Raw genomic sequence first — 22,596 nt, forward strand, 5'->3', positions numbered from 1 at the left:
TCAGTGCAACAGATTTATTGTCATAGAATTTCTAAAGCAGAAAAGCCTCTGCACCCAGGAAAATATTTCTGAAGAGCTCTTATGCAGAAGTCCCCTGTTTTGTGGTGGGAGCAGAAACAAATAGTGAAGTATGGTACTGCACCTTATTGAAAAGTGAAAAAAATATACATTACATACATAGAAACACAAATAAGACACTTTGATAGCAGGTCATTTCTAGGCCTGAGTGCAGCAAAAAAGAGGCTGCTACTATTTAATGGTGAACAGAGAGCTAGCTACATGAATTCAAGCGAACACAATCTTCTCTGGCCTTGACTGGCATAGAGAAAGGGCTGTTCCTTCCAAGAGTGCTTAAAAACCAAGCACAAACTACTATATATTACACCAAGCTTCACATTTCCCATTATAAATGGTACCAAAAGTATCCAGATTTCCCCTTGCAAAGGGTAAGAGCAGAACACTTCCCCTTTCCTTTAAATTACTCAATCATCTAAGTCTAAGGCATGGAACAATCTAGAGTTTTTACAGAAAATGAAAGTCAAATTTTGAAAAGTCACATTTAACATCAGTGGTTTTGGTAGAACATGTACCAGTGCCACCCAGCCTGTGTTTCTGGGAACTGAGACTGGCCTGTGCAATCAGTCATGACACAAACAGGATTTGTAACAGCTCCATGTGGCAGGAGACTAGCAGCAGGTTTCTGTCTGCGTCAAATTGTGAGCGAGTAAATAAACAGCTTCTTCTTCTGCCTCTGGGAATCAGAGTATCATAATTCATCCATCATAGCCAGTAAATCATCTCCCTTGCTTATGCTCTGACTGGGCTGATCTGCCACCTCAAACTCTCCCATGATTCGAGCCAGCTCCTTATTCTGTTGCTGGTCCTATTTAAAAGTAATAAAAATAATAATAATACATTAAAACAAAAACAAAGGAATATCTAAATCCTTAATTTTACAATGATTATCAGCATAACTCTGTTCAGAGTTCATTTTAAGATTTCAGGTCAAAATTTGACCAAATTTAGAACTGTCATCATAGTCTTAGAAAAGCCCTTAGTGTTCTCAATTGTATATACAGGCAGTCCCCGACTTACGCGGATCCGACTTATGTCGGATCCGCACTTATGAACGGGGCTCTCTCGCCCCGGAGCTCACAGGCAGCGGTCAGCCACCTCGAGCTCCGGGGCGAGAAAAGCTGCTCCCGGTGCCCCTGGTCTGCTGGGGATCGTCTCCAGCAGACCAGGGACACCGCGAGCGAACCCGCAGCAGCGGCGGGGTACCCCGCTTCTGAGGCTTTGCTCTGGCAAAGCCTCAGAAGTACGGGACCCCGCCGCTGCTGCGGGTTTGCTCGCGGTGCCCCTGGTCTGCTGGGGACCGTCTCCAGCAGACCAGGGACACCGGGAGCAAACCCGCAGCAGCGGGGGGTCCCGCGCTTCTGAGGCTTTGCTCTGGCAAAGCCTCAGAAGCGCGGGGACCCCGCCGCGGCTGCGGGTTTGCTCGCGGTGCCCCTGGTCTGCTGGGGACCGTCTCCAGCAAACCAGGGGCACCGCGAGCAAAGCGGTCCGGTGCCAGAGCAAAGCCTCAGAGGCGAGGCACACCGCCGCTGCCGCTTTGCTCCCTGTGTCCCTGGTCTGCTGGGGGGGGCGCAGCTAGTGTGCCCCCCCAGCAGACCAGGCTTTTGTTGTGGACCCTGGGGCAGAGCAGCTGGGGCGCTGCCGGTTGGTCCCGCAGCGCCGGTCTGGGCACTACTGGACCAACCCGGCAGCACCCCAACTGCTCTGCCCCAGGCGTCCTGATTCAGCCGCTGCTGGTCAGTTTCAGCAGCGGCTGAATCAGGACTCCTGGGGCAGAGCAGCTGGGGTGCTGCTGGGTTGGTCCAGTAGTGCCAAGGAGCGGTGCTGCGGGACCAACCGGCAGCGCCCCAGCTGCTCTGCCCCAGACGTCCCCAAGTCAGCCGTTGCTGAAACTGACCAGTGCTGACTACAGGAAGCCCGAGGCACAGTTGCTCTGCCCCAGGCTTCCTGGAATCAGCTGCTGATCAGTTTCAGCAGCAGCTGACTTGGGGTTCTTAAGTTGAATCTGTATGTAAGTCAGAACTGGCGGTCAGTTTCAGCAGCGGCTGAATCTGGACGCCAGTTCCGACTTACATACAGATTCAACTTAAGAACAAACCTACAGTCCCTATCTTGTACGTAACCCGGGGACTGCCTGTACTGTAACAAAAAAAAATGTGTTTAAAAGAAGATGCTGTTCATTTCCTGAGAAATTAACCACTAATAAACCATCAGTTGTGTAAATACCAAAAAGAATAATTGTGCAGCCCTCCCTATCCCTAATTGGTTAATGATAACACTGGCCATTGCCTTTTCCTTAAAACAGCTGTAACCCCCTTTTTTCCTCCCCGGGTTACTGGGGAGCAGGTCACACTCACAGGTGTGCCTGGGTGCCTGGTGTTTTAACCCAAAAGAGATCCTGAGCACCCCAGTGGTGATGGTGTTTAGCTTGGGAAAGCCCTAGCCACCCCCTCACTTCAGTCCCTTGCTGGCAATGAATGTAAAGTGGCGGTGCCTCCACCTGGCTGGCCTTGTACACACACTGGTGCCTTGAGAGCCTCCAGGAATATACTCATTCCAACATAAAGCTGGATCTAATTCCAGAACAACTACAAATCATATACATCTAATAGAATACTTTAAAATAAACCATCTTTACTTAACTAAACAGGGATTAACAGATTAGCAAGGAATAGCATTAACAAAACACATAACAATAACTGAAGCTTATATAGCTAGACAACAGTTACTCCACCCCAGAGTGTGCACACCCCTAGACTCAGTCCCAGACACTTGCTTGCATTGGCACGTTGATGTTGCAGCTGTAGTGAGGATTTGGTCCAGGCTAAACAGCAGCTCTGTCCCAGGCAGCACTCTTCCAGCAAGGCCCAAACTTACTGCCTCATGCTGTGCCTATAGGAAGCAGCCTGCTAACTCCCAGTTCCAACAGGTATGTAGTAGCTGCACTTCAACAGCCCCTGCACTGGGTCAATGTCCTTGGCAGCAGCCTGGCTCCCCCTTTGGTTCCAAACTGCAAGGCAGAGTCCCAGACTGCTAGGCCTCTTCTTCAAGCACATGGAGAGAGCCTCCTCTCTCTCACAAGAGTCCCTCTTACCTCTTTTGTTCCAAGGGCTCATGGGAATTGTAGTCTGGATTGTAGCACACAGGGTCTTTTTAGAATAAAACAGAGGTCCCTTTAGTAAGGGGACTACACAGCTAATGATGGAACCTGCCCTTTCAGTTCTGTCCTGTGCAGTTCACAGGACTGAAATCAGAATACAAACACACAGGTGACATACTTAACCACCTGCTTAAAGTTAAGCATTGGATCTGCAAGTGTAGAGCAGCAGGAGCAGGCAAAAAGTCCATCAGGTCGGTCTTCTCTAGCCTATATATTTAAAAAACTTTGTGCTTTGGCAGATAATGGAGATAGTTGCAAATATTTGCACAAATTCTATTATTTTGTAATTGCTAAGTCTTTGTGATCTTAACTGGATTTTGTCAAATACATGATTATTTTTAAAATTGATCAAATTCATCTTAAGGGTAAAAATATTTTCTCAGAAACAGAGATGATCAACAATCTGAAATGCATTGTGCATACCTGGGTTGCTTGTATGTTGATAACTTTGTAAGATAACTCTTCAGGTCTGGTCAGTGCTGCATATCTGGTTTTGAAAGTATAAAAAAGTGTACTTAATCTCATGTATAATAGATAAGGGAATGAAGGAAGAAAAATCTGGTTGGTTATGAATTTACTGAACATCGGTCTTCGTATAGCAACCACTGCATATCTTTGATTCCTGTGTTAACTATGGAGAGATGCTTGCGTTTCTCTAGTACAAAACATATCTAGTTATCTTTAACTTTAACTAATTAGACAATCGAATGCAGTCTTCCTCTTTCTGTCCCCCTCCCCCAGCAAACAGATCTTTTATCAAAGAGATTAGGATGATTACAGCTGAGAGACTGTATTGATTGAATTGTCATTAAGGATATAATACAGCACTTATCTTGTGAAATGTTTATTTGCCCAAAAGGAACTGGAGGGGATTGGTAATGGAATATAAAGTATTTTGCTTCAGCCACAGGTTCAAATCCTATCAGGTCACTAGTGACCAAAAGTCATTACCATCCAATGGGGAATTTGAGGCCTTAGGCACTTAGGCTACATCTACATTGCAGTGCTATTTCGGGATACCAGAGGTATCCCAAAATAGCTATTCTGCGTCTTTTGAGCGTGCCCGTTATTTCGAAATATAACGTGCTTGCTACTCCAATGTCCCTGTAAACAGCTCTCCATGAGGAGTAAGGGATGTTTCGTAATAGCAATTTATTTTGAAATAAGAGCTATTTAGACAGCACCAAATTTGGAGATAAGCTATTTTGAAATTGACTCGAAATAAGCTATGCAATTTGCGTAGCTCACACTGCGTAGCTTATTTTGAGCTATGGGTGCAGTATAGATGCATCCTTATAGTGGAGAAGAGGAAAAAAACAAAAACAAACCCCCACCCATGCTAACTGAATTCCTGGTTGGTAACTTCAAAAAAGGCCAAGGTGTGAATATTCCAGAAAGACTGAACGCTTCTCTTGTACTTGGAGAGGATGCACCAAGGTCAGGACTGAGCCACAATGGAAAGCTTGCCCTGTGCTATCCCTACTGTGTGGAGAAAGGGCTTCAGGCTCCAGAACTGTCAATGCTGTTTCTTTCCTGAGTACCAAAACCACACACAGAAAATTGCATTGGAACTAAGCATACTCTTCCTCCTCATCTGTTGTGAATAGGTTTAATCGGAATCCTGGCTCACTGCCATTGGGTTTCTTGATCTCCAGGCCTCCCATTAATCTAGCCAAAAAGTTCAGTTCTTCTTTAGCAAGGGGGTTGGGGGCTGCATTTTCCTGCAGAAAACAATACTGGTGTTATTGGATGGAACAAACATGAAAAGAAGGACTATACTTGTTTTGCTGGTTCCTGGTACTCTAAAGGTCAACATTTTTTTCAATTATATTATTATTAAACATTTTATTTTAAAGTAGCAATATTGCAGCTGACCGTTGTTTAAGACAAAATAATTCCTGGCTAAACTAAACAGCTGAGAAATCCGTAAAACCAACTTCCAATGGGTCAAACAACTGGTTAGGGAAAACAATAATAACGATTTTAGCATGCATAAAGATCAGGGCAGAGAATAATAGAGGAAAACATTATAAAACCATGGTGTAAGCCTCTGGTATCCTCCTCTAATATGCTTTGGTCACCTCATGGCATCAAGGATACTACAAAATTCTAGGGGGGTTGAGAGAAGGCTGACAACGTACATGCCTGAAAAATTTCTCCTATACACAGAGTTTAAAGAGACTGGTATTGTTTAGCTGAGAAAAGGAGAAGAATAGGAGAGGATGTGAAAAAAGTATATAAAGTAATAAATGGGTTTAGAAAAGGAAGGTTGGTAGTTTCTGTTCTTCATGTTTCATAAAAGAATAAGCGGAGATGGAATAAAACTAAAAAGGTGGCAAATCTAAAACTGATATGTTTTCTCTTAATGTGTAATTAGACCAAAATACTTTTTGCCACAGGATACCACTAAGGTCAAGAACTTAGCAAAACATAAAGGAGATAGAAGGACATCCGACCTTTGTGTGAGATGCCAAATTCTTGGATGCTCCTGACATATGTGTCTCTACTGGTCGACTAACACTGTACCTAGAGAGAAAAACAAAAGAGTTACTGCATGAATGGAAAAACAGTCCATTCCTGGGCACAGGGTAGAAGCCAAAAGATTTTTCTCTGTCTTCATCGGATCCATATATGTTTTCTGGATGATAAAATTATATCCGTATATTCTTTTATGGTGGCAGCAAATAGTTGGAATGAGGAGTTCTAATTCAGTTTTCTGACATACTCAGTGTGCTAAATGCTTGAATGAAGAAAAGTACAAATGGGCAAAAAGTAATCCTAACTTTTCGTTCCTGAATGGCAAAATTACGTACGTAAATATATGTAATCAAAAGTATTCCCCGAATGCAACCTAAGTGACACTTACATGCTACTCACAGAGCTAGTAGTACTAAGCTAGACCTACTCATTTCTCAATTGTGCTGTGGATGTGTTGATTTTGTTATTTCTTTTCCAGGGAAATTTTTACATATTCTTACATAGTTACTGCTAGTTGTGGTGTTCTCCTCCCAGGAGGAGATCACTAAACTAAAGGGCTGTGTCTAGACTGGCATGATTTTCTGCAAATGCTTTTAATGGAAAAGTTTTTCCATTAAAAGCATTTGTGGAAAAAAACGTCTAGATTGGCACGGACACTTTTCCGCAAAAGCACTTTGTGCGGAAAAGAGTCCGTGCCAATCTAGACGCGGTTTTGCGCAAGAAAGCCCCGATCGCCATTTTCGCCATCGGGGCTTTTTTGCCCAAAACAGTTTTTAGCTGTCTACACTGGCCCTCTTGTGCAAAAACATTTCCGGAAAAGGGCTTTTGTCCGAACAGGAACATCAAAGCATTTGCGCAAGAAGCACTGATTTCAGACAGTAGAACGTCAGTGCTTTTGCACAAAATCAAGCGGCCAGTGTAGACAGCTGGCAAGTTTTTGCGCAAAAGCACTTGCTTTTGCGGAAAAACTTGCCAGTCTAGACGCAGCCAAGCTGTCACGTTGATAAAGAGAAGCAGAAGTGGCATAAACAAGCCAATGAGATACAAAGACAGAAAACTTATTTTCCTCAACAAACCAAGAGCAGTTATTTTCAATAAAATCTCCTGGAGGTTTTATTTAAAATGTTCTATGTAGTTTCTATGCAGGATGGTTTACTTACATGTTTGTTCCCAGTTTAAGCACTCTGTCTCCATAAAGATCAAATGAACCTTCCCTTTGTGGACTGACATAATTTCCACCAGTGGTGAATTCAACTCGTTTAACTTCATCTCCATTGCAATTAAACATCCTTAAAGGAATACAAATAAATAATTGTTATATCAAGATATTTAGTGGTACTCTTTAAAGCTGACTTGCTCTACTCTTCATTCTGGAGGAGGGGGAATAAAGCTCTCTTCTATGAAATGTTTGATACTACTATAAAAAATGACCAAAGTTATAAAGGTGTAATTGATTGATAAGTCAATTACAATTGATAAATAGTGTAATTTTAAAAGAGTAAAGAAGGGGCAGTTTGCTTGAACAAGAGATTAGAGAGAGAATACTTAGCCTGTCACTGCCAGATCACTTGTTCCAAATCCTGAACTATATAAGTAATTAATACCTAACAGATGGCCAGTGATCTATGCAAAATGAAGGATAGTTTTAGTGCACTTCCCACTGAACAAATATTCTCATTGCAGTTGGTACCAACTGCTCCTTTGTGGGCAGCCATGCACACTGGGGGAGCTGCTTACATAATAAGTAAGGGTCTAGAAATCACCTGATGAGTCCTGGAACTTCTGTTCCCCATGGAACAGGACCGGATATTGGCAGCACAAAGCGACCATTCGAGTTTTGTACCTTATCCTTTAGAAAGATGGAGACCTGCAAAGAAACATGCCACCTACAAAAATACCAGTCAAACGTCTCCTAATGTAAATCACTTGGAGCCTGATCCTGCATAGTAATTCCTGTCAAACTCAAAGGCAGGCTGATATGTAAAAGGACTCTGGGACTGGGCCCACAATAGTCATATTCTAGTTATGGCCCACAGACTGGCAGTATTAATCTTATTGTAGGTTAACCGAGCATACTCAAATAAATAAAACAGAACCCTTTATTTTATTTAAGAATGTTGAATTCTTGCTGTCAGCCCTCAGTTTCTCATGGTTTCTTAGTCAAGCCTCTATTTAAAAAGAAAAATATTTTCTGGTAGCGTTCGTACATAAACAGGTAGCTTTGGAAAAACTTAAAAAACAACAAATAGTCTTGCAGCACCTTAACAACTAACAAAACATGTAGATGGTAATATGAACTTTCGTGGGCACAATCCACTTCTTCTGGGTTGTGCCCACGAAAGTTCATGATACCATCTACATGTTTTGTTAGTCGTTAAGGTGCTGCAAGACTATTTGTTGTTTTTAAAATTTTTCCAGTTACAGACTAACTCGGCTACCCCTCTGAGGTATCTTTGGGTTTGTGAAATCTGCCAGTAATGAAAAATCAAAGTTCAGAAATCAGTCAGTTTATTAGTATTTAAAGAATTGCAGCTAAGTATCGGCAGTAGTTGCTTTTCATGCCATTCCAGTGAATGGGATGTTCATTTAGTAAAATTTATTGGAAACGTTTCTATTGTGTTCAGTTTTTAGAGCTACAGAGAAATCAATCACATCAATGTAAGTTACAAGCCCAAGCCACATAATCACACCTATTTAAAAATAATGTAATGATAACAAAATACCTACATTTTATTGCCACAAAACTAAACACACAGTTTTTCTTATGGGCTAATGCAATGGGACACTTACCCTGATGTGCATGTCCTGAAAGAAAATTAGGAGTGTTTGCCTGATCAGTTGAAATTCACCAGCAGAGAGACAAGTGTACATCTAGAGAACAGAAAAAAAATTATAAGTATAATATTTCTCAGCTGTTCTGTGAATGACCTGTCTCATCTAGTCAAGTGTGGCCACAAAAATGTCAAATCTGTGTTGAAGATAAGAGATCAATAAAGGACAGTGTGGTAAGCAGTCTTTGTCAACAAACCAATTCCAAATTCATTTCCTACTGAAATCAATAGGACTTACACTTTAATGGGAATTGGATAGCCCCTAAATAAATACATAGCTTAAAATGTGTCAATATGAAAACACTGGAATTCTAAACTCAGTCTCAAGAAATGTTTTCAAAACACTTCAGAGTCTTCCTTCACCATTATTTGTTAGTATATATCACTACTAAATTCCCTTTCAAAGAAATTCAATTTTAGAGTAAAAAAAATTCCTTTAACCGGGATAGTTATATTAATGGTTCCAAAGAGATTAGGAAATGTTAGTAACTGCAAACCAAATCTATTTCCCTCAGGTTCCAAGAAGCAGCAGAAAAATTTGTGATATTCCCCAAGGTTGTAAGAGAAGTTCCACATTCAATGAGCTACTCATCTGCATGGTATTGAGCATCTCTAAAATTAGCTGAAAAAAGGGAAAAAACAAACAGCTGGGTGGTCCATGGTTCATCCAATAATTGGGCTCTTACATCAATTAGCTGCCGAAATGTTTCATCCACTTGGTTAAGAATGTTAGGGGCGTCCCGTACAAAATCCTTGATAGCATCCAGATGATTGAAAGTGACTAGCAGTATGTCTTTGGGTCGAGGACAGAGCAGAACTTGGTATTTGAAAGCCATAGTCATAAGGTCATATAGCTGTAAAATAATGAGAAATCTAGTGAGATCTAAAAACCTAGGTTAATCATCATCATCTGGTTTAAATTCCACTGTCAAGTCAAGTTTAATCTGGAAAGGGACTTTAAAAACTCATTACAATTCTCATATGGTAAGAGCTGTGATTTTTTTTTCTTTTGTAGGTTTTATACATACAAAATTTAACTGTTAACACCTGAATCCAAAGGGTAAAATGTTCACAGAGGCTTCCCACAACCTCCTTAGTTATAGCCACAATTGTTTGCAAGTAGAAATATTCTTTGCAGGCTCACATTCAGGTATATGCACATACAAATTTGAAGGTATGAATCTGAAGGTGCCCAAACAGTAATAAGCAGACACAGTTAAAAGTAAGACAATACTTAATGAATACCCCAAATCAAACACTTTCATACTGCCAAAGAAGAAACACAGAGCTTTGAATCAGTTGTTTTTCTGAGTTATCTTAATGTGTCTGCTATAACAGAGGTATTTTGTAACATCTTTTCTGGGTTTGGAAAGAAAGCAACTAGGAGGACCTTTGTGAGGAGGATTTCTGTCACAAAATGCTTGATAAATTAGAATGATATACACAAATTTTATTGTGATTAACAGTGAAAAGCAGTATTAAAGGAAGCAACAAATGGCTTATAACATCTATCTACTATATATTTTAGAGAGTTTGTAAGTCCATCTGGTCAAGTACTCCTCCTAAATGGTAAGAGCTAGGACCATGAAATTTGGTATGCATCTTTCTCTTATCATAACTTAAAGGAAGGTCAGGGGTTGGTTGTGCAAGGACAATGGGATGTGTGTGGAATGTGACTGTTTCATATCAAACGAAAGGGAAGGGTGTGATAGGAGGGATAGTTATACTCATGTTGCCACAGTGGGGCAGCAAGCGCCCTAGTCCCAGGGTTGGCAGCATGACCCCCACGATCCTGGGGAACAGCTGCTGGCTGTGTGCAGCTCTGGGCTGACCCCAGGCCACCTTGCCATGTGGGCTCTGCTGCCCTGGGCTGACCCTGGGGAGACACCTGCGGGCAGCCTGCACAGGCTGTCCTGGTTGGCCCCAGCTCCAGGCAGTACTGGGTAATTCTTCTAGTATAGAATAATTATGAGATGAAGACATTCTTTTTACCTTATCCATGCTTGCCTGGTTCAGTCTCATGATAGATGCATGAGCCAGTCGGTCGTACACTGTTCTCAGAGCCTTTTTGGAATAGAGTTCCTGTGGTTTAAACAGTTCTTCCATAAACTTTTTATTGAACATGGTTGTGATGATATCATTCATAACTGTAAAGACAAAAGAACCCATCTGGTTGATTTTCTGTACTGACAGTCTTTGGCAATAGCTAATGCTCTATTCTGTTCCACATGGAGGACAGAGACAGATGTGCAAGGATTCATATGAACGATTATCTATGCAAACCACACAGAGCCACGGGGGGAAAATACTGGTATTCTATACCAGCAAAGCACTTCTAGTGTGGATGCAGCAGCTAAACCAGCAAAGCTGTCCTTTGCTACAGTGTAGTAAAACCACTTCCCACAATAGAAACAAACTATACTGGTCAAAGTGCAGTTCTGCCCATATAAATGCATCTACACTAGGAGTTTCCATTGGCAAGCTCTGTGGGTCAGGGATCACCCCTTTTTAACCCCTACAAATGACAGAACTGAGCTGGCAGAAGTCTACAAAGTAGACAGAGCCATAGGCAACAGTTTTGTTTTCCTGATGGGAATATAACTTTTTTTGGTGTGCTGATTTTAAAGTCATGTCTATCACTTTACTTTTTAAATTTAAATTAGAAATGTCTGGTTCTGTGCATAGGCTGATATTGCCTCCTATGTCTATTTAGCTGTAATTCCGCTCCACAGGGGGAGAACTTTGTGGTTCTGAATTATTAGACTTTCACGGTATCATCTTAAAGCAAATTATGGTCAATGGAATCTTTTTCTCCCTTTAGAAATGTAAGAAATCAATCTCTTTCCTCTTTTTAACAGAAGTCTATCAAAAGATTCAAGGTTCCTTGTCTGGAGTTTTTCTGTTGAACAGATCTGGACTTTTGGGTGTAAGGAAAGCATTTCTAACACGGGCCCCAATGGAAGTTACTGAGCTCTTCCACTGTAATTTTCATGAGCACTTCACAAACATGTATTAAACTTCACTGCCTTATGAGGGGATTAGTACCACTTTATATATGTATACTGAGGCACTAAGCTGTTAAGTGGTTTACTCAAGAGTTGCAGTGACCAAGCAAAGAACAGAACCATGGAGTATTGACGCACAGGGCTTTGCTCTAGCAATCAGATTACACTGTCTTATTGAAAAGTCAGACAATGAGAAGAAAATTAGAAGTGGTACATGTGCATTCCACTGTCTTCAGCAATAAATTTGTCCCTAAACTCTGTATTGCACACTCTCACGCCCCAGTGTGGAAAATGCTAAATAAAAGCTATAGAGAGGTAGCCATGCTTAGTCTGTAACTTTAAAAATAACGAATAGTCCTGTGGCATCTTACAGACTAACAACTATATTATATCATAAGCTTTCGTGGCAACTAAGAACCCCTTCTCTATTAGATGAGTTGGAGTGGAAGTTACAGAATCCATATATATAACAGCAAAAGCAGTTACCTGTCAAATGTAAAATACAGGACTATGTAGCACTTTAAAGACTAACAAGATGGTTTATTAGATGATGAGCTTTCGTGGGCTATCACTGTCAAATGTAGGATTGTAATTGGGTGATAAAATTCCTTTGTATAAGAATGGCTACTTTTAAATCCATTATTGAATGTCCATGGAGGTTAAAATGTCCCCTTGTCTGATGTGTGTCCATTTATCCTTTGTCACAGAGAATATCCCATTTGGCCAATATAAATGGCAGGGGGGAACTGCTGGCACTTGATGGCATATATATCACATAAGAGGATGTGCAGCTGTATGAGCTCCTGATGTTGTGGCTTACATGGTTAGAAGCCACTGTTCAGAACAGCTGGCAGTTCTCTCGGAGAAGGCTCCCCCACTCCCAGACCAATCAGGGATGCACGGATGTGCTCTGGCCCTGTCCCTTCCGCCTGAGGTCCCACCTTGTCTGAGGTGACCTAGGGCAACTTCAAAAATTATTGCTAACCTCGGATTTAAATGGTTGCCTTCTCCCTGCTGCCTACCTTTGGAACATAACTGTCCATAAAACATTTTATTTGTCAGTCCTATCCAGAAAAGTTTAGTTCACAGCAGTACAATAAATCTTAATTCAACATCCTTTAGGAATTAAGAAAATCCAATCCAATGTCAATAAGTATAAATCATTATGTATTTTATTTTGCAACTGGTAGACATGAAAAAAAAGCAAGCCATCTGCTCCTATGGCAATACTGACATGAATATTTTACAGCTATTTGCACATGTTGTACACTTTTTGTGCCCACCAAGATCCATTAAGGTCTTCTGCACCTGTCACCGATGCCTTAGGAAAAACAATGCCATTCAAACAAGTAGCAGACCAATCTGATTTAGAGTTGCAACACTGAAAATCTCTTTGTTTCACAATAGAATGCAATGCAGAATGGGACTTGTATATTAACCACACACCACTCCTTAATTTCTGCTATTAAAACCATTCATACTTGTGAAAGCAACAAATATTCAATGTAAAAAGGTCACAGCTGACCCCGGTATCATTTAAATAAATGTAACCATTGACAACATATTCCTGACAGTGAAATGTGGCATTAATTTCTTTGTAGGAACTAAAGAAAATAGCTTTGGATCAAGCAACGGGATCACAGTGTGTAGGTTCTCCCAGAGAGAACATGTTATCCATTTGAGTGTAGGAAAATAATTACAAAAAAAAGCAGAGGTGTGTCAGCACAGGGATAAGGAGACTCCAAGCAATGCAGCATAAAGACAACTAAGTACAGCAAGCAGGACCAGGGAAAGGGATTCAAGTGCAGACAGGAGACATCCCCACAAGAAGAATATGCTATGGATGAGAGAAAAGACAAAGGATTCACAGATGTTTTACATGGTCATGTCACATCATTTATGATGCACACATCTCCATTTCTAATTTAGTTTAACACCACAACATGGCTCACATGCATGACAGGAGGCGAATAACTTTCTGTTTGGATAAAGCTCATGCTTCCCAGATTACATTCAAGTCTGCCAAAGGAATAACCCAAGACCCAAACAGTTACACATTTTTATCTGCAACAAGTTTCCATTTAAAACAAAATGCAGGTACACAACTGCTGACAACCAAGGTTATAACTGATTGTAGGTGTGAACAACAAACATACACACACGTGTTCACATCACAGTCTGCCAACTACTAATTATTGCTTCACACACCAGTCACATTTTACACAGCTCCAACAGCTTCTTTAACTACTCACTGTGAAAACATGAACAATTTTATATTAATGATAAATAACTGAGGTCAATGGAGTAGATAGGATGGGTGAAGCTTGAATCATCATGATATCAATCAACAACAGAATATTGCGATTTTGGACTGCTGACTCCTTGGGGATCATTGTTTTTAAGAGCCGCATCCAGCAATTGATACTCATGTTTTTACTGCATAGTCCTGACACGATGAAAGAATTAAAGCTTGAGCTACATGGAATCCACATTTGTGCTTTAACCATATAAATAAAAAAAGCAGGTGCTTTTATTCTCTGCATCCCATTTTCGAATGCGTTACAACAGAATGCAACAGAGCCTTTTGATAGGCTAGTACATTTGAAATGCTGTAAGAACATGTAACAAGGACATGCTCTCCACAAAAGCACATTATGGAGTCACAGGGAAGAACGGAAACAAACTCTAGGATATTCACACATTAATATGACTTGGACACTGAGATATCATAGTGATAAGCATCTTGGCTAAATGTATACAGAACCCTGAAGGCTTTATTCTGAAAACTGCTAATTGTAACTATTAAAAGGAAGCTGCTTAAAGAGATGTTGGGCCCAGGGAACTGGAGACTAATTAAGATTAGGAAAGGTAGGGGATTAGGGAATTGGGAATAATCTTACAAAAATACAGCTATGCAGAATACATGATCACTGCCTGCATTTTACACATGAATAATGCTCACAGAATTCTTGTAGTCATATGCTTGTATTTCTATAAGGTTAATCAACAAAGACATTCAGATTTGGCTAGAAAACTCTCTAGTGAAGATACCATCTATTGTTATACATTATCTGGATTATAATTAATTTTAAATAAGATACTTTTAAGTGTTGCATGATTATAAGATAATTATTGTTAAAGGACATTGGATTTATTTGTATTTTAGATCTAAAATTATTAACGTATCTTTTAAATAGAAAGTCTTGGTTGAAGAATCACTTGTTTGTGTTCTTGACAATTAACAGAACTACAGCACTGCAGCAACAGGGTTTGGAGTGTATATGTGGCATATGGGTTTGAAGTGCATATGTGCATATGGTTGTGCTGGTCTATTGCATGCAGCTAAAAGATTACAGTACCTCGTTTCCTGTCCACATCTGTCCATTCATCTACATGAAGCATATAAAACAAAAACATTGGTTCAAGTAGTAAGAACAATACTTGCAAGGAGATTAAAATAAAGAAATTGGAAAAATCTAGCTAATGGACTTTATTTTTCACATCAGCATTCAATGATTAACAAAAAGAGGCTGCCTGCCATTTTTACCTTTCACTCACAAACACCAGTGGTGAAATCCAGGCCCTTTTGAGGTCAAAGGCAAAAATCCTACTGACTTCACTAAAGCCAGAATTTTACCCCAAGCAAATGCTCAGCACTTTTTACATGAAGCTGGGAAAGCAAAGGGCTGATGTGTCTGGTTGTTTTAAGTACAACTATATTTATTACTCACAAATGAACAATATCGCATCAACAGTTCTAACTAATGATACCACAATATAGCTGTAACCACATCTCAAACCTAAATAAAGCCCAACTCTTCTGGAACTCAAAATACAGATTCAGCAGTTCCAGTCCTATGTTCTCATTGAGATATATAAGAACTTGCTCTATTGAGTCACTAATTCACACCCGGTGTGTCATTATATTTACCAGTTTTTTTTTTTACACTTACAGCATTGCAGCTGCACCAGTGAAGAACCTGTAGCTCCAGTGAAAATGCTATTTATGCCAACAAGAGACAATCTCCTGTTAGCATAGTTACACTCAGAGGTGGTAGCTATGTAGTGGGAGAATGCCCCACGTCAACACAGTGCTGTCTACATTAGGAGTTAGTTTGGTATGACTATGTTGCTGAGGGGTGTGGATTTTCCAACCAAGCTGGGAGCGGTTGCAAGTACTTTGGAGGATAGGGTCAAAATTCAAAATGTTCTAGACAAACTAGATAAATGGTCTGAGGTAAACAGCATGATGTTTAATAAGGACAAATGCAAAGTGCTTCACTTAGGAAGGATCAGTCAGTTTCACACATACAGAATGGGAAGTGATTGTCTAGGAAGGAGTACTGACACCTTCCAAAAAAGTTTGAAGAAAGCTGTAAACCCAAGTCAAAGGCCAACTCTAATTTGAAGCTTATACATTAAAGAAGGACAGCTGTTTAGGGTAAGAATTTGTACGTAATAAGTTTCTTAGTGAATTAGAATTAGATATGCATTTTCTATTCATTTTAATTTAGCAACTTATTTTTATATGACTGTTTTCACTAGAAACCACTTAAATCCTACTTTTTATACTTAATAAAAACTTGTTTATTATCAAGCCCAGTGTAAATAATTGTTAGGCACAGTGGTTGCTCCCCCAGATATCTATCTTTCATTGATAAAGATGGCTGACCATATCAGCTGTCTTTGTGCAAAACTTTTACACAGAGAATGATGGATTTATTTGGGGTTTTGATCCCTCTTGGAGGGTGGTTTCCTGGGGGCTAAGCCCTTATAGCTGAGCCCTCCCAGAACTGAAGTGATTCAGTATCTGTATTGCTCTGCACGTGAGCGATAACCTCAACTCTGTGCTTTGTTTGGGGGGGACCAGAGGATCTTGCCAAGCAGGACAAGGTAGTGGGGAGTCCTAGAAAGCAGAAAGGTGGGTGTCAGTGGTGTGATCAGCACACTAGAGGGACAATCCAAGGGGACTTTATGATGCACCCCATCACACTAAGTTTTTACTTCCGCTATAGACTCCCACCCATATCAATTCTTTACTGTAATAAATGTAGCAATATACAGTATGTAAAGAAGTGATGATTTTTCTGGAGATGTAGACAAACATGACAATAGCCTTATACAGTCATTACCAGAGAAGTACTTAATATAAGACAGCATACATTTATAATGGTGAGCATAATTAACCAATGGAACAAGTGTCATGGTAGATTTTCCACTACTGACCATTTTAAAATCAAGACTGGATGCTTTTCTAAAAGATATGCTATAATAATTATTCTCAGGAAGTTCTATGGCCTGTGTTATACATGTGAAACTAGATTATCACAATGGTTCTTTCTGGCCTTGGAATCTATTAATCTATTACTGTAATGCTCTGATTAGGGATGTCAGAGTTTAATGGGTTAACTGCTAAACGGGTGCTTATTGGTTAATGATACTTGTTAAATGCTGCCCACCTGGGGAATCGGCTGTCCCCATCCCCCCCCCCCCCTCCCCGCTGCACCTCTGCATTTAAATTTGGAGTCAGCAGGCAGGCTCAGTCCTAGCACAGGCTGGATCTCAGCAGCTGACCCGGTTCTTGGACTGCCTCCATTGCAGCTCTGCATTTGAACTTGGTGTCAACACATGCACTGGGACTGAGCGCGCCTGCCAGCTCTAAGTTCAAATGCAGAACCTGCAGCGGGCTGTAGTACATCCCCAGGCTCAAACTAATGGTTAACTGTGTAACCGATAGGATATTTAATGGTTACATGGTTACAATTTTAAACAATTTTTAACATTGCTAGCTCTGGTTTGGAAATGCTTGTTATGACTATGTTGTCTTTGCGTATCCTTCTGGTATGATATGAAGTATATTCATAAATCCCCTATATAAACGTAACACGGGGAAATGTTACCCAATAAAAATGACTGCATGAGACTAGCTTCCTACTAAACTGTAGATCACTTTGCAGCAGGAAAAGTGACTGATCATTTTCAAAGTGAAATAGCTAAAAACAGAATACTGCCATAAATAAGCATCTTTCAAGTCCATTTTTATGTTGCCGCAATGTCACTTCCTGGCAAATGATATCACTAGGAGAAGAATATTTCACCTTATTTTATACATCCATGACTCATATTTTTTCTCAGAGTACTTGCTTCATGGTCTTCTGGAATTCCTTCAGTTTTCTTTTTTTTTTTATTCCCACCCTCCTCTTCTCCACTTCACAGAGGCCAAAAGCAGAGATATAGATGGTGCCCTCTACATCCTGTTTGGGATGTTCCTGTATTCGCTGGAGGAGCCATTCCCTCCCCCAAAGCAGCAAAGAATGTGTCCTCTGCACACCCAGTAAAGTCTTCCACCTGGGCACATTTTCTCTTAGAACTGTTGATTTCAAGGACTCCATAAAAGATGTGACAGTTGGAAGAAACCTAGATATATAGGTAATGGCTTAGAGCATGACTGTTCCCTATAGTATGGGAACCGAGTATAGAGAAATGGAGTATAACTCTGATCCGCATTCAACAATATCCCACACATCACACTTACATTAGCCAAAAAGTGTTCAGTCCAAAATGTAATTTCTCATCATTTACATCTAGAAGCATAAGTATCTAGTAGTGCTGTGTCTAAAGCTCCATGAAAGCCAAATTTAAATCTGGTTCCAGAAATGACAGCTTGGCAAAATGCATTTGTCACAAGCTATTTTAAAATCAGTTTAATACAAAATTTGCTCATGGAGCCATAGCTATTTAGAGGGCAGTGTACAAAGCCAAAGCAGATATCCTTTTGTACAGAAAGCCAAAGACACAGGATCAAAAAGAGTGTGTGAATTATTTGTTGACTCTCTTAAGGGATGAAGCTAATGAATAACACTCTAGAAATGTCAGACATGTAAAGGAAACTGAGTCTTCAGCCAGACATCCATCATCAGAATTTGGAGATGTGATGCTTCCCTATCAAGGCTCTGGATCTTAGGGTATGTCTACACTACACACTTATTTCAGAACTAGCCAAAAGACGGGATTTTCAGGTCTCTTCTCCATGTCGGTCTTCTCTCCTGAGCCTCCGGTCTCTCTCTCTCTCTCTCTCTCTCTCTCCTCCTCCTCCCCTCTCTCTCTCTCAGCTCTCCTCCGCCTTCTGCCTCTCTCTCTCTCTCTCTTCTCCTCCCCCTCCTGCCTCTCACTCGGGGGACCGCGGAGCCCAAACGGCTGCTTTCTCTCTCGCGACGGCCCAGCTGAGTGGCGCAGAAGTCAGCCAAGCGCCATGGTGCAAGGCGAAGGGGGGCAGGGCAGGGCAGTGACGTCTGGCGTGACAGCTGCTCCAGGCCCCACCCCCTGGCTGTGATCGTCACCGCCCCGCCCCCCCTTCACCTCCCGCCGTGGCGCTCGGCTGACTTCTCCACCACTCAGCCGGGCCGCCGCGGGGGAGCAAGTGGCACAAGCGGCCATTTGGGCCCCGCGCTCCCCATGCAGCACAGCACATTGCTGTGTAGGCACACCCTTAGACCTAGCATCTGATCTACTAGCCAATGGCCAACAAAAAAGCAAGGAGAGGGCGGGCTGAGGTCACCAAGGAGGAGCAAGAATAACACAAGTGAGAACTGCACCTCCCCTATTCCCAAGTACTCAGATTCTCATTAGGTGTTTATATAGCACTTATCAACCTAGCATCTGAGTACCATGATGCTGTCTTCAAATTGCTCAATTTTTCTATTCTGTAGATAAGTAGATATTTTATACATTTGAAGCCCTAGCTCTCCTGGATTCTGGAGGGGAAAGTGTTGGTTCACTTCTCTGCAGTGCCTCCTGACTTGTGGGCTTCCTGCTTCATCTCACTTACAGTCTCTGGTGTTCATGTCCCCCTTTTCAGTGAGCAGTGCCAGCCCTACCTCTGTGGCACAAAGGGCAAGTCTACACTAAAGGGGAAGGTCAACTTAAGATATGCAACGTCAGCTATGTAAATTACATCGCCTACAGCTAGGTATCTTAAATCACTGTCCACACAGCCGAAGGTTGACTGGAGCAAATGCTCCTGTCAGCTCCCTTTACTCCTTGTGAGGAGCCGGAGTATCAGTGCCAATCGAAGCACCCTCACTTCAAATTAGCGGGTTGTCACTAGACCTGCTAAATCGAAACCAGGAAGATCGATTGTGGTAACATTGCTCTTCCACGTAGTATAGACATGGCCAAAGACTGCTAATTAATTGTTTGCTATCTACAGGAGTATAAACAGCTGCTGTACATTTGGGTCAGAAGTAGGGATGTAAAATCCCATTCAATCAGTTAACGGGTTAAACGATACATTTAACGGGTTAACCACTTAAATAGGGGCAGGCAGGTGGTTGCTCTGGCCAGGCTGGAGCACCCGACGGGCCCAGTCAGGCTGCAGTGGCCCCCCCACAGCAGGTGGGGGCTGCTCTGGCTGGGCTGGAGCACCCTCCATCTGCGGCACTGGGCTGGGCTGCTGGTTAACCACTGACATCCCTAGTCACAAGCAAAACGTGCCCCTTTCAAATCATGGGGGAAAGATCTGGGGCTTTAATAAAGCCCAAACAAGCATCTAATTTCCGCCCACGGGTCTCAAGCTCTTCGCGAAAGCTTCCTACTGGCCCCTGGAGAGAGGATTGTGAAGTCTGACTGGGATGTAACTCACATTAAGTCAGCATATAAAAGTTGCCTCCTCTATAGACCTTTGATCTTCCCACATGCTCCATTCCCTAGCCCCTCTCCCAGTTTCTGCTTAGGCTATGAGGCATAGAAACAGCCTCATCAGTCTGCAATACTGGGAATGGACATAGCAGCACCAGGGCAGTTTTTCCAATGGCCTCACTTTTGTGGCACTTCTCCTTGGGACTGATGTGGGTGGTGGTGGGGACGACTCCCCAGGATGCTGTAATGGAGTGGCAGGATGTAGGCCCCCTCAGGAATGCTGTGGGCAAGCAGAGGCCCTCTAGGGATGCTGCAGCAGAGGGGGTGGGAATGCTCCTCTGAGGCGTCTGTCGCAGAAGGGGTAGCCCCCACAGATGCTGTGGGGGGAAAAGGGCTGCGGGGAGGGTTTGGAACCGTCCCTCAGGGACCCTATTGAGAGGGGCAGGAGCAGGGCCGACTTATCCATTAGGCACAGTGCCTAGGGCCCACGATACTTTTAGGGGCCCATGAAAATGTTTTAATTTCTTTTAAAATCAGAAGAAAAAAAAATGAACCTTTAGGGTCAAAGAAAATGTTTTAATATTTTTCTCACATCAGAAAAAAATGAAACTTCTAGGGCCCGCGAAAATCTATTACATTTTGCCGAAAACAGAAAAAAAAAAAAAACTGTTGAAGTATTTAAAGTGATACCAAAAATAATTTTAATATTTTTTTTTAATGGAAGAAGGGGCCCACGAAGGCGAAAGTGCCTCGGGACCACGAAAGCCATCATGCGGCCCTGGGCAGGAGGCGCCCTCCAGGGATGCTGTAGGGAGGGGGCAGTCCTGAGGATGCTGTGTGTGGGGGGGGTGCCACCCCCGGGCTGCTGTGGGAGGAAAGGGGCCTATGGGGCGGGGTGGGAGAGGCCCCCAGGGACGCTGTGTCGAGGGGCAGGAGATGGTCCCCTGTGCTCGCTGTGGGGAAGGGGCAGCCCCGGGGATTCTGGGGGGGGAGGAGCCTGTAGAGGGGAGGAGTGCCCTCCGGGGATGCTGGGGGGGAAGGAGCCTGTGGGGCGGGGGGGAGTGGCCCCCCCGGGGACGCTAGGGGGGGAAGGAGCCTGTGGGGGGGAGCGGCCCCCTCGAGGATGCTGGGGGGAGAAGGAGCCTGTGGGGGAGCGGCCCCCTCGAGGATGCTGGGGGAAGGAGCCTGTGGGGGGGGGGCGGCCCCCTCGGGGATGCTGGGGGGGAAGGAGCCTGTGGGGGGGAGCGGCCCCCTCGGGGATGCTGGGGGGAGAAGGAGCCGGGGGGGGGGGAGCGGCCCCCTCGGGGATGCTGGGGGGGAAGGAGCCTGTGGGGGGGGGAGCGGCCCCCTCGGGGATGCTGGGGGAGAAGGAGCCTGTGGGGGGGAGCGGCCCCCTCGGGGATGCTGGGGGGAGAAGGAGCCTGGGGGGGGGGGAGCGGCCCCCCCGGGGATGCCAGGGGGGGAAGGAGCCTGTGGGGCGGGGGGGAGCGGCCCCCTCGGGGATGCTGGGGGGGAAGGAGCCTGTGGGGCGGGGGGGGGAGCGGCCCCCTCGGGGATGCTGGGGGGAGAAGGAGCCTGGGGGGGGGGGGAGCGGCCCCCCCGGGGATGCCAGGGGGGAAGGAGCCTGTGGGGGGGGGGGAGCGGCCCCCTCGGGGATGCTGGGGGGGAAGGAGCCTGTGGGGCGGGGGGGGGGAGCGGCCCCCCCGGGGTTGCTGGGGGGAGGGGCGGCCCCCCGGCTCTCACCTTTGCGGGCCTTCTCGCCGGGGATGCTCTGGGCCCGCAGCCGCTGGTCCAGGATGTAGAGCATCTCCCCGCCCAGGTTGAGGAAGAGCAGGGGCAGCGTGCGGGCCGACATGGCCCAGGCCGGACAAGGCCGCCCTTCCCCAGGCGGCCAGAAACGCCGACTCCGTTGCCAGGGCACCGCGGCGGGAGCAAGGACCAATCAGGGGGCGACTTATTGACAGCGTCGGCTTCTTAAAGGGGAAGGGGCGGATTTGGCCGACAAGAATCCTCGCGCGGCTCTCCCCCCCCCCCCCAGCGTATAGACACGTATCTGCCCCCCAGGTGTCCCTTGGGCCTGGCCTGCGACACAGAGGCACGAGTTAGAGCGGGAGTGGGGGGGGGGCTTTCCCTGCCCCCACCCCAAATCTTCTCCACGTACCCCTCTGTCCCACCCCTCCCCCACATACCTTCTGCTCACACCCCATTCCCCTCCCATACCCGCCCTCTTGCCCCCCACTCCCCCCATACACCTTCCCTTCCCCCCCACCCACACTGCTCCTCTTGTCCCCATCAGCCCCCCCCCCCCCCCACGGCTCCAATCCCTCTTTACTGCCCACAAAATCCATGTCAGCTACTATAGATCCCCCCCCCCCAGCCTGCCCACCCCTGAACTTCACATGCCCAGCCA

General features: G+C 44.0%; 1 protein-coding gene across 1 annotated transcript; it reads right to left on the reverse strand.

Annotated features, from left to right (window-relative positions):
• Window positions 1-22,121, reverse strand: OSCP1 (organic solute carrier partner 1). Its single transcript, XM_075908634.2, has 10 exons — window positions 21,930-22,121; window positions 10,537-10,691; window positions 9,231-9,398; window positions 8,504-8,584; window positions 7,477-7,580; window positions 6,874-7,002; window positions 5,692-5,761; window positions 4,817-4,956; window positions 3,659-3,722; window positions 1-883 (listed from the first exon to the last, which is right to left on the reverse strand). The coding sequence occupies exons 1-10, from the start codon at window positions 22,039-22,041 to the stop codon at window positions 767-769; spliced, it is 1,140 nt and encodes a 379-aa protein (XP_075764749.2). The 5' UTR covers window positions 22,042-22,121; the 3' UTR covers window positions 1-766.
• Between the last annotated feature and the right edge of the window lie 475 nt (window positions 22,122-22,596).

Source organism: Pelodiscus sinensis, chromosome 26 (genome assembly GCF_052426305.1).
Source record: "Pelodiscus sinensis isolate ZL-2025 chromosome 26, ASM5242630v1, whole genome shotgun sequence".
Taxonomy (NCBI): Eukaryota; Metazoa; Chordata; order Testudines; family Trionychidae; genus Pelodiscus; species Pelodiscus sinensis.

Excerpts from the sequence above, each read along its gene's own strand:
- OSCP1 (XM_075908634.2), bottom strand. The coding sequence starts at position 22,041 with ATGTCGGCCCGCACGCTGCCCCTGCTCTTCCTCAACCTGGGCGGGGAG. Across the intron at positions 10,692-21,929 it reads CGGCGAGAAGGCCCGCAAAG|TTATGAATGATATCATCACA; the intron begins GTGAGAGCCGGG and ends TTGTCTTTACAG. Across the intron at positions 884-3,658 it reads TCAACATACAAGCAACCCAG|GACCAGCAACAGAATAAGGA; the intron begins GTATGCACAATG and ends ACTTTTAAATAG.